Source organism: Chelonoidis abingdonii, chromosome 5, assembly GCF_003597395.2.
Source record: "Chelonoidis abingdonii isolate Lonesome George chromosome 5, CheloAbing_2.0, whole genome shotgun sequence".
Classification (NCBI taxonomy): domain Eukaryota; kingdom Metazoa; phylum Chordata; order Testudines; family Testudinidae; genus Chelonoidis; species Chelonoidis abingdonii.
The window spans coordinates 36,524,001-36,542,195 of record NC_133773.1 but is presented as its reverse complement, the minus strand read 5'-3'; the positions used below and the strand labels follow the sequence as shown (position 1 = coordinate 36,542,195).

At 45.0% G+C, this 18,195-nt stretch overlaps 2 protein-coding genes across 2 annotated transcripts in view; both read right to left on the bottom strand.

Moving 5' to 3' along the window:
- Positions 1-10,124, bottom strand: part of DNAJB14 (DnaJ heat shock protein family (Hsp40) member B14) — a 42,965-nt gene extending 32,841 nt beyond the window's left edge. Inside the window, 2 exon segments of the mRNA XM_075066231.1 lie at positions 371-545; positions 9,809-10,124. Coding sequence (XP_074922332.1) covers positions 371-545; positions 9,809-9,941 — 308 coding nt within the window. The 5' untranslated portion in view covers positions 9,942-10,124.
- Positions 10,125-12,345: 2,221 nt separating this feature from the next.
- On the bottom strand, positions 12,346-15,454 carry H2AZ1 (H2A.Z variant histone 1). The gene is made up of 5 exons (XM_032763029.1): positions 15,252-15,454; positions 14,671-14,748; positions 13,896-14,009; positions 12,925-13,054; positions 12,346-12,754 (listed from the first exon to the last, which is right to left on the bottom strand). The coding sequence occupies exons 1-5, from the start codon at positions 15,252-15,254 to the stop codon at positions 12,693-12,695; spliced, it is 387 nt and encodes a 128-aa protein (XP_032618920.1). The 5' UTR covers positions 15,255-15,454; the 3' UTR covers positions 12,346-12,692.
- Positions 15,455-18,195: the final 2,741 nt, after the last annotated feature.

Sequence of the window (18,195 nt, the reverse complement as noted above, 5' to 3'; positions counted from 1 at the left end):
TGATCGGACAGTTCATAACTCTGGTGTTCTACTGTATGTGTTGCTCGCTGCCTGCATTCTGGACTTCCACAGTCAGTCATTTTGCCATGACAGTTCCTCAATAACTACCTTGGATTTTGTAACAGGTAGGGATATTTGCAATGTAGATCTGTACAATACTCTCACAAGGAATGAATGTACATCACAATTTGTATTATTCAAAAAAAAAAAAAAAAAAAAAGGAAGAAGTCTCCATTCAGTACAAGCATCTCTACCCTAAAGGTGAGCTAGATCTAGGAGATACTTCTTTAGATTCTTTACCTGGAAGCTTAAGTGAATAATATCCACATGCATGTGATACAAGAGGTGATTTGCTTATGTAAGTCAATACCTGAGTACTCCTTCCACTTGATCTTTGGTGTAGCCTTTTCCACTTTCACCTGCAGCAGATGCACTGCTGTCCTTTGTGCTACTAGGCTTACTTTGATCATTGCCATTTGCTGGCTTTTGGCAGTACGGAGCACTCCCAGCAGCACTTCCATTCTTCATAATTGCTTCCAACAAAACTGTAAAGAGACAGTATAACCATAATATCATAATACACATTGCAGATGGAAGAGACCTATTAGGGTAAGGGCCCTGAAACGTTTTCATTAAGATGTGGTTCACATTTTAAGTGATTGTCTTATGGATCCCCCCTCACCTCTTCTATTCACAAACACAAAATTCTTGAAGCAACTATAGCAAGCAATTGCTTACAAGGGAAAGCATTTAGAAATTGGTAACTAGTCAACTCGTGCCCCCCAGTCTCCACTCCTTCTTCTCTTCTAATGTAGCAACATAGAGTAGTGGAGACAGCTGGGCTGCTTCCTCACTTTCCAGCTGGTTTTACAGGCATCCATCCATCTCTTTGCAATGAAAGCCCTAAATGTGTGAATAAGTACAGGCAGTCCTCAACTTTGTGACGTTCAACTTATGACAAACAGCACTTCTGAATTGACACCCTGATTCAACTTATGACAACTGGTTTTGACTTTATGACGTCAGGTCCCGCAATGGAGTGGACTGCGGTTCCGAGTTATGACTTCTTGACTTATGATGCAATTTTCAGGAATCAATTGTGTCTTAAGTTTGAGGACTGCCTGTACCTGAAAAGAGAAAGGAGGAATCAGCTTTCCACAGACCATCGGCAGTACACAGAGTCTGAGAACTAGTAAAATGGGTTCTTTAGTGTTTAGTTCATCTCCTAGGGACCTCTGCAGGACTGGCCCAACAACAGATATGACGGTACTTACACAGAAATCTTGGGCTTAATTCTTTGCCCTTTTTCCTGAACCAAGGACTGGAAGTGCTATACAAGGCAAAGTGCTGAGACTCAAGGAGCAGAAGTGTGTCATGTCACAATGGAAGATTAAGGAATGGTTCTTGGAGGAAAAAATGAGTCTCAGCCAATCTTCTTTATCTAGAAGGACACTAATCTTAAGAAAAGCAATATGCCAAGAAGGGTACACTGTGGATGGTGAGGACATGTGAAAGTAGTATATATCCCCAGAGCGCTGAAAAGAATGCAAAAGACACCCTTCATTTCCAATAAAGAGGCAGAAATTCACAGAAACAGAAGTCATCAGGCACTGACATTTCTATGGTCTGTTAAAAAGATATGTATATGGAGGGCTTGAAAAATAAAAAATCCATTCACTTATTTGCTAGTACTGTAACGAGTAGGAAGCTTTCCCTGGCTACTGTGGGGTTTAAGCCATCAATTTCTGCAGAAGAATACATGGTTTTTCTTTATAACAATATTAAGTTTCCAACACTTATGCCTGAGATACCCTGCCAAATGTGAACTGAACACAAACCAATGGACGGTTGCAGGGGCAGCTCTAGGTGTTTTGCCGCCCCAAGCATGGCAGGCAGCGGGCAGTCTGCTGGTCACGTGGATTCGGCGGCACACCTGCGAGAGGTCCACCGGTGCCGCGCCATCCCCGCTGCTGAATTGCCGCTGAAACCACAGGACCAGCAGACCTCCCACAGGTGCGCCGTCAAAAGCCGCCTGCCTGCCGCCCTCACAGCGACCAGCAGGCTGCCCCCTGCAGTTTGCTGCCCCAGGCACGCGCTTGCTGCGCTGGTGCCTGGAGTCGCCCCTGGACTGTTGGTAAATCTTTTATTGGACCAACTTCTGTTGGTGAGAGAGACAAGCTTTCAAGCTTACACAAAGCTCTTCAGTTCATCTCTCTCACCAATAGAAGTTGGTCCAATAAAAGATTTACCTCACCCGCCTTGTTTTTCTCATATCCTTGGACTGATTCAACTACAGCAACGCTGCATACAATTTCTCTGCTGTAATTCAGAACCCTTTGGGCAGGAGTGAAATTCCATAATCATGTGATCTATTATGACCAGTAGCTGTCGGTATGCCACTGAAGGATCACTTATACCAGGGTTCTCAAACTGGGTGTCGGAACCCCTCAGAGGGTCGCGAGCAGTCAACCTCCACCTTAAACCCCTCTTTGCCTCCACCTTTTATAATGGTGTTAAATATATAAAGAAGTGTTTTTAATTATTGGGGGGAGGGGGCGCACTCAGAGGCTTGGTATGTGAAAGGGATCACCAGTACAAAGGTTTGAGAGCCACTGACCACCTTGGACTTTGGAAATGCTTTGTGCTGGCAGGGTGGCATAAAGCAGCCAAAAAGCAAGGCAGAATCTGGGTCTATGTCTTTTGTAGAAGCCAAGATGCCTGACTGTATCTATAGATACTGCTTGTACTTTTTACTGGAGGAACAAGCCTTTCCTGATCTACACCTAATTTCTTGATTAACATACTTTCCAAACAGTAACACTTCTTGTACTGGGATATTTTAAGAATGTCTGGAGAAATGAAGATGGCAATCTGTAAGAAGCTTGCTAAGATATGGTTTAAGCATAATCTTCAACAGTTAATTCCACTGTATATTTATATACCACAAAGGAAACACACTAATATTGAAGATTCTAATAATTATATCTAATTATAAAGAGGCATACATCACAAAAAACAAAAAGTGTTAAATAAAGTATTAACAAACTGCTGTCCTGAATGGTTGTGTTGCTGACTGCTGTTACGTAGTTGTGACTAATCACTCCACAAGATGTGCATTTCAGTGGAGGATAAGAGTCTCTGAATACAAAAGAAACCTGCTAGCTCACTCCAATGACTACAAGACCCACTGCAGGTTACTTCATTTTGCAAATTAGCACATAAATGAACCCACGTGATAAAAAAACTAAAGCACTTGACTTATTCTGAAGGGTGTTGTTTAGATTTAATTATCACCATATTGGACATCATACCAGAAGTCAGAAATATGAGATTTCATTACAATACCACTTGCCATTAACTCCATGGAAAGTAGGATGATACACGGGATTTTTGTAAGAATTATCAAAGTGAGATCAGAGAGGTTCTACTGCAATTGATAAATCGGTGTGTGTGTTTTGGAATCCTTTGGGAATAAAGTTCTTAAATAAATAAAATATTATTAAATCTACAGAAATTAAATACCGTTAATGATTGAAAGCTGCTCAGATATTACAGTGACGAGAGACAAGCAAAGACAGAAATGGACCACATCGTAGTTCTTATGCCTTTGTCACTTCCAGGCTAGAAAGTTGTAATGCCCTCTATTTAGGTGTATCCTTGAATGCCACTCTGACTCTTCAGCTACCAAGAACATGGCTGTTCACGTCTAACCTGGGCTGGGCCAACAGCAATACAGTTTTGCTCCACGTTCTGCACTAGCTCCCAATCAATTCATAAGTGAAATTCAAAGTACTGATTATTGTCTAAAGACCTACCCTACAGCTGTCCCCAAGGTTGAACTCATTTGACACTAGTGGTAGGGCATACTCATACTGGGCCCTTAAATATCCTTCCCTCCTTTTAAATTCCAACAGAGCTCAAATTTGCCAATTTTTAAGACGCAATGAAAGATGCACTGTGACTTGTTCAAATTTTGGTTTCAAGTAGTCAGTGGGTATTTATCCCATCAATAGATGGGGAGCAACTTTATCCTAACTTAAGGGGCTAATTTAGAGGCCAGAGCTATTGAAAAGTCACCTTATAGAACAAGATGGCAGGCTACATAATTTTGTAAACTATCAACAACACAAAGCTTTATACATTCCTGAAGAAAAAGATTCCACTCACTTTTTAAGCTTGTTGGAGTTTTATTTCGTTAAATAACTCTGTTCTCTCCAAGAGGCTGGGAAGAGAGAACTAGAACCCCTAGGGCTCAAAAAAGAACTAGATAAGTTCATGGTCCAGAAATGAATATTAGCCAGGATGGACATGCATGCAAAACCATGCTCTGAAGCGTCCCTAGTCTCTGTTTGCCGGAAACTGGAAATGGGCAATAGGAGATGGATCACTTGGTGATTATCTGTTCTGTTCATTCCCTCTGAAGCACCTGGCATTGGCCATGTCTGAAGACAGGATACTAGGCTAGATGAATCATTGGTCTGACATGGTATGGCCATCCTTATGTTATTAAAACCTTCTCTACATCCCTTTTGTAAAATCTGTCACAACACACAGTGGTGGCTTGGATGACTTAGTAGCAAAAAACATCTAAGGCCTGTCTATACTAGCATTTTCATCATTATTACCACAGAGGGAGCTGCACTCCTAAAAAACAGTAGTGTAGACATACTAAAAAGTCCCAAACACTTCTCAATAGTTTCCAGATCTTCTAAGATTCTAGAGCATCCACCTGATGGTCCAAATATAATTAAGAATATAAATAGTATATTCCATACAAAAAAAAAAAAACAAAAAACTTCAAAAGAACATTATTGAGGTTTCAAATCAAGCACTAGAGTTAGGAAGAGCCAGAACTAACGTCCATGAAATCTTAATTTTGCCTGTTTGTGTATGTGTGCATTATCTTTAAATTACGTGATAACATACTATTTTTCCCACAGGACCCCTGCTTCATTCACTGCAAAGAAGGAATGGTACTCTGATAATGAAACAGCTATTCCATATTTCATTTTATCCTCATCATTCAATGTGATTCCATTCCTTATCTACTGCACATCATCCAAATCCTGACCTGAATATAGATTTTTTTGTTTTAATTTTACTCCAAGGCTTTTCTATTGCACTCATCACTGTAATAGCACCTCACAATTTTTTTTCAACACCTTGGTGAGATAGAGATATATTATCCCTATTTTTGGAAGAGCCCACTAATTTGTGAGTACCCAGTTTAAGACACTTAGGGTATGTCTATACTGCAATCTAAGCCTGTGCATGAGCCCCACTTGTGTCTGCACTTTAACTGTGCTAACCCAGGACTCGGATCCAGGACCTTACAGGGTTGAAGGGTCTGAGCCCTAAGACTTTGCAGGGTAGATGCAGCCCAGCTTGACTGAGGTCCCAGGAGTCATTTAGAAGTATTACACAATTCCTTGGGACAACTTCCTTAGTCCTCTCTATCCCAAAATTCTGCAATCCACTCTACTGAAAATGGAAGCCACACTTCCTTTGCAAAGCAGCAGTTCAGGTCAGTGTTAACGGATTTTCTTCTGATTAGCAATCTGCAAAAACATTATCAGAGAGCCTTCTGGGTTTGAATGGAGAGTGAACCAATCAAGCCTTTTGTAAAGTGACCTGCTTCCTAATAATCTACAGGGCAGCAGTAAAGTCTTCCCAAAGTGCAACACAGTCCTAGGGCTAGAGTGGCCACATTTTCTGGGGTCGGGGAGAGAGTGCTTGGGACTCTGGGATATGGTTACTTTGACTCAGGTCTGTGCACTGCAGTGTGGACAACAGAGCCCTAGGTTTGAGCATGGGTCAGAAAATTCTTAGCCTAGGGTAAAATACAATGTAGATGCTCAAGCCCAAGGTTCCCTTACAAGTCAGCTACTCAAGTCCCACTAACCCTGGGTTCACACTGCAGTGTAGAGTCTGTAGACATACTTTCAGGGGCTGATATTTCATAGGTAGTGGGCATTTGCAACTCTCATTGGCTTCAGATAGAACTGTAGGTGCTCAAACAAATCAGGCTTTAGGTGTCTCAAGTTGGATACCTGAAAAATGCCTTGTTTCATTCATGACACACGTATCAGTTTCCATAATGAATAAAATAAGGGTCCTATACATTATAGCCTCATTAAGCATCCACTCTGTGCAGTGAAACAAATACTTTGCAAAGAAAGGTATGCAGCAAAAGTTCATTATACAGACATCACAGTCAAGCACATTTTTGGCATCTTCATTCTGAGAGGCAGTGTGGCAAAGTGGGTGAAATTTAGGTCTGCCATATTAGTCTTAGGTTGTATTCCCACAAGTGGGCTTTCACGAGTCCCAGAAACCTCACCTATAAAAAAAATGGAAATTGTTGCCTGCCTCCTAAAGTAGGGGCATAAGACCATAGGGCAGTGGTCTCCAACCTTTTTACACCCAAGATCACTTTTTGAATTTAAGGGCAATCCAGGATCTACCCTGCCCCTTTCCCAAAACCCGTCCACTCCATCCCCCCCTCTTCCGTCACTTGCTCTTCACCACCTTCACTCACTTTCACTGGGCTGGGGCAGTGAGTTGGGTTTGGGAGGGGGTGCAGGCTCTGGGCTGGGGCTGAGGGGTTCACAGTGGTGGAGGGGGCTCATAGTGAGCAGAGGGTTGGGGTAAGTAGTGCAAGCTCTGGAAGGGAGTTTGGGTGCAGGAGGGGGCTGGCTCTGGGAGGCTTCTTGGCCTGCTGTACTCACGCTACTCCTGGTTTTAATGCTGCAGAGCCATTCAGAACCTGCCCATTGAAAGGAGCAGCACTTATCTTGGGTGGTTCTGGTCCCACACTGCTCCTGGAAACAGCCAATGTGGCCCGATATGCATGTCTCTCTGCGCAGTACCCTTCTCTGCAAGCACTGCCCCCGCAGCTCCCATTGGCCACAGTTCCGTACCCGGCCAATGGGAGCTGTGGGGGTGATGCTTGCAGGCAGGAGCAGCATGCAGCTTCCTTCCACCCCCCAAGGCCGCAATGGCAGCTTCTGGGAGCAGCGTGGGGGCAGGGTAGGCAATAAGCTTGCCTTAGCAGCAGCCCCACTGCACCACTGGAGATCACGATTGAACTGGAGAGTCTCCAGAATCAACCAGTCGATCGTGATCCAACAGTTGGTGACCACTGCCACAGGGACCATGAAATGTATAATATTAACTCTAGTCAGTGTAAGAGAGGAGACTGAAACTCAGTCTTCTGGCTTCCAGCCCAATAATCCTTTTTATAGGCAAAGGGTATTTTCATGAAGGCCATCCAACTAAGCCATGGCAAGTGTTTTGGACTATCACAGGCCTGTGGTAGTACTTACTTAAGACATACAGGCAAAGTGGAAGAGGGGCAAAGTATGTGACCTATCAATTCTGCATACGGCTCTGCTCAGAGATAAGGGGACAATGGATTCCCCTTGTCGTAATAATCCCTAATATAGCTATCTACTGTAATTTAAAACAAATAAACAAAAAACACAGATGTTGTAAGCCCTTACTTTTTGCTTGCTCACAAAATTTAACAGGTAAGCACAGGAAGAGGGAAAGTGTTTGGTAAATATATATCTGATATTTCAGTAGGAACCTGCAGCACCTAGAGTTGATATTTTTGGAGCATCACCCTACAGTGCAATTTTAATTTGAAATATCCTATGCTGCAGTATTTAATTCTGTGTGGAAATCTTCATTTCAGTAAAAAGAATAAAAGGAAACTTACTTATCCTTTGAAGAAAATAAAGGGAATTTAAGTGGAGACTGGAAACTCAGCAAGTCATTGCATGCACTAACATCTAGAATAAACTGATGGCATAGCATGACTAGAAGACCCTAAGGCCTTGTCTACACTGTTACTTTACAGCGCTGAGACTTTCTCGCTCAGGGCTGTGGAAAAATACTCCCAAGAGATGCAAGTTTCAGTGCTGTGAAGTGACAGTGTAGACAGTGCTCCCAGCCGCACTCCCAGCATTGGTAACTACTTCCCTCGTGGGAATGTTGTTTTGTTTTGTTTTTTTAACAGCACTGGAAGAGCTCTTTCCCGCTGCTGGTGCAGCAGCAGCGCTTTAACATTTGTAGTGAAGACATACCCTTAGACAGGCAGTGACCCTAATGATAATGAAATCTGAAACCATGCTATTGTTTCCTCTAAAGAACCATCTTTTAAACAACTGCTAGAAAGATGCTAATGTTTTTTCAAATGCCAGTGTATAACTGGCCAAAGCCTAGTATAGACCTAGTTCACAATGGAGTAGAGCAACTTGTACTAGTGCAGTGAATCCTGGTATAAAGCACATCTGCAGTAATGGTTTGCCCCAATTCAGCCATGTTGGTGGCTAAAAGTGCAAACAATAATCCACAATAAATTCTTTCAACAAGAGAACTAGGGTTCTCTTTAAATGATTAAAAGTATGTCATTTAAACAGAGGTTCTTTTTCTTTCTGAGCCCCCCCACCCCCAAATATGCTATTAAAACTCCATGGCCCACCTGTGCCACAATTATTGTTTTTCTGCATATAAAAGCCAGGACTGGCATTAGGGGGAACCAAGCAGGACAACTGCATGATGCCCTTCAACAAGTGGGGGGTCCTGTGAAGCTAAGTTGCTCAGGCTCTGGCTTCAGCCCCAGGTGATGGAGTCAGTACAGCAAGGGCTTCCTGCCCCAATGAGTCTAATGCCAGCCCGGTTTGGCAGACGCTCTGAAACCTGCTTGCAGATCCCCACGGGGCCTCTGACCCGATTAAGAACTGCTGATTTAAATAGTTAACCAATTAAGTGGCTTGGGCCAATCCCACTGTTTGGAGTGGCTGGGCCCATTCCAACCAGCGCGGGGACGCCGGGGCTGGCTTGCCAGCCAGCCTGGGGTTAACAGTTAAGGCTTACCAGTTAACTTTTTACATCCCTAAAGAGAACATGATAAATCAAATTCATATTTCTTCCAATTGTTTTAGCTAAGTATTAAGTGTTTTAGTGAAGTGCTTCTCTGAATTTCAACTAGCTCTTCAAGCCTTTTAGGGTATGTCTACACAGCAACTAGACACCGGCAGTTGACACAGGCCGTCTAGCTGTTGGGTGGAAATACTCTTTGGCAACTTGTATGAAATAGGAGTCTATGATCCAGTGCAGTAGAACAAAGCTGAACTTGTGCTTGTCTAGGGCTGACTTCAATTCCTGATTCTAGGCAAAGGATTCTCTTCCCAACTCCACTTTCTCCTTTTAAATACCCGAACAGCCAATCTCTCAACAGTTAAAAACCTCTTACTGTTTCCCTGCTACATGTGTACAGCCAGACCAGTCTGAATACAGCTGAACAAACAAGCTAATCATTCACTTCTAGAGCTCTCCCCTTGGCCTACACATCTGCATACACACACAAGTGTATAGTCACACGTGAAATTTTCTGTGCATATCACTTGAAATCTGAGGTGAGTGATTTCACAGGCATAAAGTCCACTGCCATGTTCTGATCACCAGGCTGCACCTGGGCTCACAAGCACAGCCACAAAGAGGGCACACTGGGTGAAGCTGGCCCAGAGGTCACTAGTGTCTCCCTTCCGGAGGTCAGACCCTACCCAAGGTATCGTGTTTGGCAAACCTAGAAAAGGGAAAGTAGCGAACAGGCGAGATAGAGCCTCAGAAACCCTAGGCCGAGGAGAGCTAGTCTGGGGTTTGCCCAAGGGCTGGGGGGCTCGGCTCGGTCAGGACTCCGGCCCCACTGGCCCCTCGGGGGTGGCAGCCGGGCGGCGGTGGGTCGCGGCCTAAGGGAGGAGTATGGCGGGGCGGCCAGCAGCGGAGGGAGTCCGGGCCTCACCTCGGGCGGTCTCGGTCGGGTAAAGCTTCTGGGCCTTGTGGAGGAAGCGCAGCGCCCGGTCGCGGTTGGCGGCCTCCAGCGCCTCCCGGGCGATCTCGATGCATTTCTCCGCCTCGTCCCGGTTCCCCTCCATGGGCTTCTCCTTGCGCCGCCTCCGCCCGCCGCAGCGCAGAGAGAAGGAACCTGAAGCCAGAGCGGAGCCGGGGGTGGGAGGTTCGGGCTTTGCCTCACTCCGTACGAGCCATCCCGGCACCCCGCATCCTCCCCGCCGCTACGGCAACACCAGCGCGCGGCTCCCACCGGCTGCTTCCGGGCCAAACTGTGCGAGGGCGGCGCGCGTGCGCGCTACGCTGGCAGGCGCAGCCCCCGGCTGGCAGAGAGCTTGGTCCTCCGGCGCACGGGCCCCTAAACGCTTCCCTGCCCGGCCGCATCCTTCTCCAGCAGCGCTGCGCGGCTCCTAGCGGAATCACTCAGGGACGCTCCCCCGGCGCGGTGAGCAACGGGCAGATAGCCGTGCTGAGGGGCACCTGGTGGCAGGAGTGCAGAGGCGGGGGATAAGTGTCTCTAACCGGTGTGGCCCGCTCTTACAGCGCCCCATGAACTTGCAACAGCTTGTACCGCCTCCATAGCACATGCCTCCTAAACAAACCAAAGCGAGATCAAGGGACAATGGCAAGCTACGGTCCTGGGATGGTGTGAAAACCGGGCGGAGACCAGTCACTGAGTCTCATTTAAGCGTTTGATGACTACACTCCAGCCCGGCGAGTTCTACCGTTTACAGGAGACTATTACCCCACACTACATGGATATAAGGGCTAATAGTAATTATGGAAACCTTTCAGATTCCTGCTGTTTTCCAAGCATCACAGTTATTAGCAACAGAATTATTTTCTAGCTTGAGTACTCTATTTCCCCTTATTCTTTAGATTGAGGGCAGTAGTTCTTTAAACTGGTAGCAACCATCTTTTAACCTTAAACTGTTCTTTCCTTCCACCCAGAAATCATTCATTTGCCACTACATGCTGGTCATGTAGAAGAGACTAACTTACAAGAGTGATGCACCTCATTTTAAAAGTAAAGAACAAAGTACTTGGTTGTCATTTAGTACATATCTAGCCAAATTCAGGAATTGAGTCAAGCTATTTTACAGTGTAGCCACTAGAATATGCTATAGGACTTAGAAGTTGCTATGAGGTTATAGTGACAGATTATCCTCACAAAGCAGGTCTTTATCCTGTAGGCTCAAATGACCTGCTCAATCTCAGGAAACTGATCCTCTGCTGAATGCTACTTCCATCCTAGTAGAGAGAACAGAGTAGTGTACTTTGCTGCAGCATTAGAAGCACTGTAAAAGTTGATCTCCAGAATGCATCTTTTCTTCCAGGCTGCATCTGCAGGGACTCATACCACCTAAACATGCTGCAATTCCACTTGTGGTGGCAATACAGACTCTACTTAGACCAAGGTTCTTGTACTTGCTCATTTTCATGTATATGAGCAAGATCAGATGACAATTTAGAGCTAGTAACTATTCAGGCTTGGCCTAACTTACAATTGCCACATCTGGTGGAAGCTTGCCTCAAAATAACCTATACTAAGTTTAAAAATGACTTGAAAAAGTTCAGCTATATGACTATAGGTCATTTCCCTAAATTTGACCACAGCTTTAATGGACACCTTCAACAGTTAGAGCTATGAGGCTTTGGGACAGGTAAAACTACTCAAGCATTTTTTTTTCCTGTTTAAGATTTCCCCCAACAACCAAGGGAGGCTGTATACTCTAATCTTGAACACACTTGATCTATCTAAATAATGGATGTACTACTTTGCTTCATACTGTTCTTATTTTACACCTCATGTAGTATACTTTAAGATGCCTCTGCTACAAAGAGTGTAAAAACCTAGTTGTTGTAGCCAGGCCCTGTAACTGTAGCTTAGCACTATTCCTGCTAAGTAGCATACAGTTAAACAAGCTCAAGGGCCCATTAAGGTTAGTGCAATATTGTATCATTACTAGTGATGCACTACTATGATATTAAAGTGCAATATTGAAAGGCACCATTTGTTAGGCATGCCAGATACTGCATGTTTTTGCTGAGGTTAACATGAGTTTATATATAAAGTGAGAATAAGCATTAGAAATCTTTGCCACAGTTGAGTAATCTAGAACAAAAGGTGTTTTGTTTTGTTTTTTTTAAATGCTGTATTTTTAGGCTTTGGGGCCATTTATAATAGAACCGTACCGAAGACAATGCCCCCCCACCCCCTGCAATCAAGCTCCATGCCACATACTGATATGTCCCATAAACTGCTTTAAGCTTACAATCTACATGGCTTGATTACAGTTACAGATAAGGGGTCACCTAAGTATGATCAGAATTGAAGCAGAATATTTTGCCAACAGAGCTTGCTTGAATCAAATTAAGGTATTTTACTATTTATAGCAGCAGTAGGATAACATTTCCTTGGTCAAGAACTGTGTCTGATAGGTCTTAAAAGTTGCTATCAAAGTTTAGCAATAGCTAATGCACACAGACTAGTATTGATATAACATTTATTGAATACTTCCACTCCACTGGATGAAGAGTCTGTACAAAACCGAACATTTCTTAAACTTCTGCTTCACATTAAAATCAAAGATCTAAAACAGTCACCTCAATCAAAAACCCCTACAGATACAGCTTCTTTGAAGCTATGGTAACACTTAAATATGGTTAAGACTTCAATGCAGAAATTTGGTTTGTTAGAATGCTCAGTGAGCTTTAGCTTCTCAAAGTTATAAAAGGCAAAATTGTGTTTCACAGATACAGTCCACTGGAATCACCAACACTGGACAACTATTAAGTAATAAGAGTCCTGAGATAACAAGGAATACTGGTATCCTTTAGACCGTTTTCTGTTGTCCTTTCTTTCCAATAAGAGATTTGTGGATATGTGGTATTACACCTAAGATGAAAAATACAAGAATTAAGGCAAGGTTGAAGTGGATTTTCCCTGTATCATTTAAAAGACAGTATTTTATTTGTGTATTATGATGCTTGTAAAAAGCACTCAGTGGCAAGAAGCCTATTTGACTTTAAGTTTAGTTTGAATTGTAATGAGTTGGAGCTACATACCACCACCAGCAATTGTTGCTTTAATGAGAGAGTCCAATTCTTCATCTCCTCTTATTGCAAGCTGCAAGTGACGGGGAGTGATACGCTTCACTTTTAAATCTTTGGATGCATTTCCTGCCAGCTCAAGAACCTGCAGACAAAAACAACACTTTCAGTCCCTACCCATCAAGCACAGATTGCAGTAGTTAATGACATTTCTGAAACAGTATCTGGCAGGCAGTATAGGCTAAGCTACACAGAGTGTTATCAGGGCTTTGTGTAACTAAGTTCTGCAGCATGCACCATTAAGTTCTGTAACTGACTGCATTGCAAGATACTCTTCATTCTCACCCCTTCCACAAGAGAGCTTATAGTGGGAGATACTCATTCTACAACAAAAACGCAGAGTTTCGTGGCATCTTGGGGAAAAATGCCAAGTTTCACAACTGCAGTCAGGGTGTCCATGCCCTCCATATGACATAACTGGGGTAGCTCACATCTTAAAGCCAGTTTCGGGTCTGCTGCTAAGGCCTTGACTACATTTTAAAATGCTACAGCAGCACAGCTACAGTGCTGTCATCAAGTGGAGATGTTACCTACACTAACAGGAGGGGTTCTCCCATCAGCATAAGTAATCCACCTCCCTGAGAAACAGCAGCTAGACCAACAGGAGACCTTTCATTGACCTAGCGTTATGTACACAACATATTAGATTGTTTTAACTACACTGCTCAGGGGTGTGGATTCTTCACACCCTTGAGCAATGTAGCTGTCAACCCAACTTTTTTTTTTTGAGACCAGGTCCTTAGGGACATCAGTTTACATTTTTTACTAACTAAAATGAATTTCTAAAACAAAATAAAGATTGAAGCAGAGGTTCTAGAGCACAACTCTACAGCAAATTCCATGCTCACAGAATTGCAGAATACACACAGCCCTGGTCATTATGCAATGCCAGCAGTGTCAGCTGTCTTCCACCTCATCAACTTCACCTCAGCTGTCAGGTACTCCAGGATGGCAGCACTGTATACAGCAGCTGTGGCTCCCACACGTCCATGGCTGGTAGTCCTAGATTTCAAGTGTCGGTGGATGCGGCCAACAGGGAACTGCAAGAGTTCAGAATGGATAAGACTATGTTGCAGACATCACTGGGGTAAGAGTGCCTGTAAAGCTGCAATCCTTACACCTCTTGCTTGTGTATAGCACCCAAGCAGCAAAAAAAGAACAGACCAAGTGATGTTGGATATATGGCATAAGTATGTCTGCATTTACAGTAGCAGTTTGAGTTTGCTTCTAGCAGGATGACCACCCCATATCAGAATATATTGAAATCGCTATCCTATCACCCACTGTATAATGAGGTCCGTGGCTGCTGCTGCTACTATTAATGGCATAGTTTCAGTCCCTCCCCCCAGCAAAACTTGCTGAGGGCCTGTCTCAGCCAAACCCAGCCACGTGAGGGTCAAGAGTCAACCTCTTCCAAAATAGAGATTCTTACACACTTATAACAAGGACACTAGAGATTCTGCCCAGATAGCACAGAAAAACTCGATATTCTTGTTTCAGGAGAAGGAAAACAAGCTAAAGTTAAGAAAATGAGATCATGTAATCACATGTGAGGAGCTGGGGCTTTTAGAGTAAGCCACCAAATATCACAAGAATTGCAATAAATGGAATGTTCCCCTGTAACTTTGGAGGGCCCTCAGACAACCCCCCTCCTAGTTCGGGGCAGGTGGGCTATAAGCAGACAGTTCGCCCAGTCCTCACCTGCAGACCAGCTCTCTGTGAGCGGGACACTGCCTTCGTCTTGGTCTTTCCGGAGTCTTTCCCAGCTTTACCGCCAGCCTAATGCAAAGAGAGACTGTGAGCAGCAGAACCTGCCACAAGCGTGACGTGCTCCATACTGCCCCACACGGAACTGAAGAGGCCACGGCAGTCAGCACCCCAGCGCGCGCCCACACACCCAGCGCGCACATGCGCCTCCAACCTCAAGCCGCGCCCACCTCGCGCATGCGCCTCCAACCTATAGCCACTGATCCGCGCGCCTTACTCCTCCACGCTTAGTGGCACGAACTGAGCGCATGCGCCTCAATCACTCTCCCCCCCCCCCACGTCGGCGGCGGCACTAGTGCGCGTGCACCGCTGTCTCCTCTCCCCCCACCCCCCGACAGGTTTAGCACTAGCTAGCACCTCCCATTCGTACAACCCCAACCGTTCCCTCGTTAACCTCTTTCCCTCACCCCGCCCCCGCCAACCTCTGCGGTTCGTTCACCTCAGCTTCTACCGTTGCCGCAGCAAGGCGACGCAGCCACACGCCGTACCGAGGCCGGTTCCCGCGGCTCCCTTACCATTGTGAGTTCTGCTGCAGCGCCACACGGGGGTAGGAGAAAGCAAGCGTCCCACACACACCGAGCCTACCTAACTACACCACGTCTCCCGCACCCACCGCGATTCAAACTGCGCCCGCTCCCGCCTTGCGCGAGCGCTTTATAACCGCTGGACGTGCCCGCATCCGGGAACCCGGATCCCACTACTAGCCAATCACCGCAGAGTGGAGACGGGCTTTAGCTGAAGCGCCCGAACCAATCATATGCCAACGACGGGGAGGGGCTGGCGGTGTTGTTTGACTGACAGGAGCGGGCAACCCGCTAACTCCAGTCCTGCATGGAGACTCCGCCCATATTTATGGTGACGTCACCCACACGCCTCCGGGCTCTCGGGTGTGGTGAGTGCGCGGTTAGTGTCGTTCCATCAATATCAGTTCCTGGGAGAAGCTGTGGGGCGCCGTCCCTGTGCCTCCCTCCAGCTATCCCGCATCGCCGCGGGCTTATCTCAGCACAGGGGGCGCCTGCTGGTGCAGCTAGCAGCGTTGCCAAAAACTTCGTCGTTCAGAAAGCATGATTCACACTCCCCCTCTCCCTCCACATGGGCAGGCTTTAAAGATCAGGAGCATCAAACGCTGGGGGTGTCATTTTCCCTGGGGCTTGAGCTTGTAGACTGCTCACAGGTCACGTTTTAGGTTTCTGCCCCTGAACAGGGTAGCTAGAAACAGGTTTTAATAAAAGCCAATGAGATTCTCATGTAATCACATAAATCCATGGGGCAGGACTTTAAAGAAGATACTAGCTATTGCAAGAATTGGCCATGTTACATTTCTTCACTACCACAACAGCGTTTGTTGCAGCAACTGCCCACCTGATGCCTGCTTACCCCAGACTCAGACCTGAGGGTGGATTTCTTCAGGACCTGCCCATTTCTTCCAAAGAGGCTCTGGACAGTTACTCATTGTAGCCACAGGGTACCATAGCCATAAGGGCTCCAGTTACATGTTGAGGGGCAAGGAAGATGTTTCCAATTGAGTTAGCTTAACATCATTAATAAGGGTTCTCACTGGTAACCCTTCTCAAGCTCAAACCTTTGAAGGCAAATTGCACAAGAAGTCCCCCCAAACCTTCAGTTAAAATCAATTGGCAATCTAAACTCAGCTAAAACCTTGTTTAGACATTTTGCCAGGAGCTGGGGGGAGGGGGGGGGGAAGAGAATCTGTCCTGGACAGATTTTTCCATAACTCCATTAGGCATCTTGCAATATTCTTTGAATGACCTGGTATGAACCACCGTCAAGATAGGAGACCAAAGACATTACTGTTTGATGCAGTATGGCAATTCCTATGTACCTAAGTCAGCTGACATAAAATTGGAACATGTAGTGGCAGGATATTCTCAGTGAAGCACCCTTGATTTATGAATTCATTTCCCATCCTACTAGATTATTATAGCTATACTGAGAAACTGAAATCCTCAGACAGGATTATTTGCCTCAAAGTTTGATTTTTTCAGAATTAAAACAAGAGCTAAAATTTTGAAGTTCTCCATGAAAAGGAAAATCACACTATTCCTGTCACAGGAATAGTCACCCTGGCTGGATATCCTGGATACTGGAAGCTCAGGCTGTCAAGGAACCATGAGCTTGGGAGTCAGCACTCCTAGGCTCCTCATCAGTCCACCAAGCAGCAGGCAGAAAACCTGACAGGATTCCATTAGAACTCTGCCTGCTCTCCATCTGGCCTTCATCAAAATGGTACCATCTCTGCAGAATGGTTAAAATTTTGATAAATCAGTATACTGACAGGAAAAAAGTCAACCAGTTCTATTTATGAGTACAAGATAAGGTCATTTTCAGACTTTTGCCTGAGAGAGGGGGAAGGCAGGGGTCACTAACATTAGTCAAAAGTTGTAGTATATTTTTGTGTACATACACCCCAAAGAATTAGCAATGGGTGGGTTTTATAAGTTACAATATAAATACGAGGACTTATTATTGTAACAAGTTACTCTGTGTGGATCCTGAGCATACCTTGCTCAATGAAAGTTGCAATTATCGGACAATCTAAACATAGGTGGCATTTCTAGGTATTACAGTATTTGCATCTTGAGTGTGCCATTAGCACTTTATAATAAATTCTATTTTAGGGGGAGAAGACTATTGGATGGTTGTGTTAAGTGTCTCTGGTGACAAGAGGGCACATTTTTAAAGGTATTTGGATGTCTAAAGTACCAGGGGGTAGCTTTGTTTGTTGCTTTTTTACAGATCCAGACTAAGAGTCCTGTGGCACCTTATAGATTAACAGATATATTGGAACATAAGCTTTCATGGGTTTTCGCATGCGTCTGATGAAGTGGGTATTCACCCAGGAAAGCTTATGCTCCAATACATCTGTTAGGGCTGGTCTACACTACGGGGGGAAATCGATCTTAGATACGCAACTTGAGCTACATGAATAACGTAGCTGAAGTCAAATATCTAAGATTGGATTACTCACCCGTCCTCACCGCCCGGGATCGATGTCCGCGGCTCCCCCTGTCGATTCCAGAACTCTGTTGGGGTTGGTGGAGTTCCGGAAATCGATATAAGCGCGCTCGGGGATCGATATATCGCCTCTAGATGAGACACGATATATCGATCCCCGAGCAATCGATTTTAACCCGCCGATACGGCAGGTAAACTAGACGTAGCCTTAGTCTATAAGGTGCCACAGGACTCTGTGTTAGATGTCTAAAGATGAGCACTCAGTTTCCACTGAAGTCAATGGGAGTTGGGCACCCAGGTACTTTTGAGAATCCCTCTAGGCCAGTGGTTCTCAAACTTTTGTACTGATGATTCCTTTTCACACAGCAAGCCGCTGAGTGCAACCCCCCTTATAAATTAAAAAACACATTTTATATATTTAAACACCATTATGAATGCTGGAGGCAAATCAGGGTTTGGGTTGGAGGCTGCCAGCTTGTGACC

Bases quoted from the DNA above. Each gene is read 5' to 3' on its own strand.
- H2AZ1 (XM_032763029.1), bottom strand. The intron at 14,010-14,670 runs GTGAGGACTGGG...GAACTCTTGCAG, and splicing joins CACAGAGAGCTGGTCTGCAG to TTCCCTGTTGGCCGCATCCA. The intron at 12,755-12,924 runs GTATGTAGCTCC...TTTTCATCTTAG, and splicing joins AGCAACAATTGCTGGTGGTG to GTGTAATACCACATATCCAC.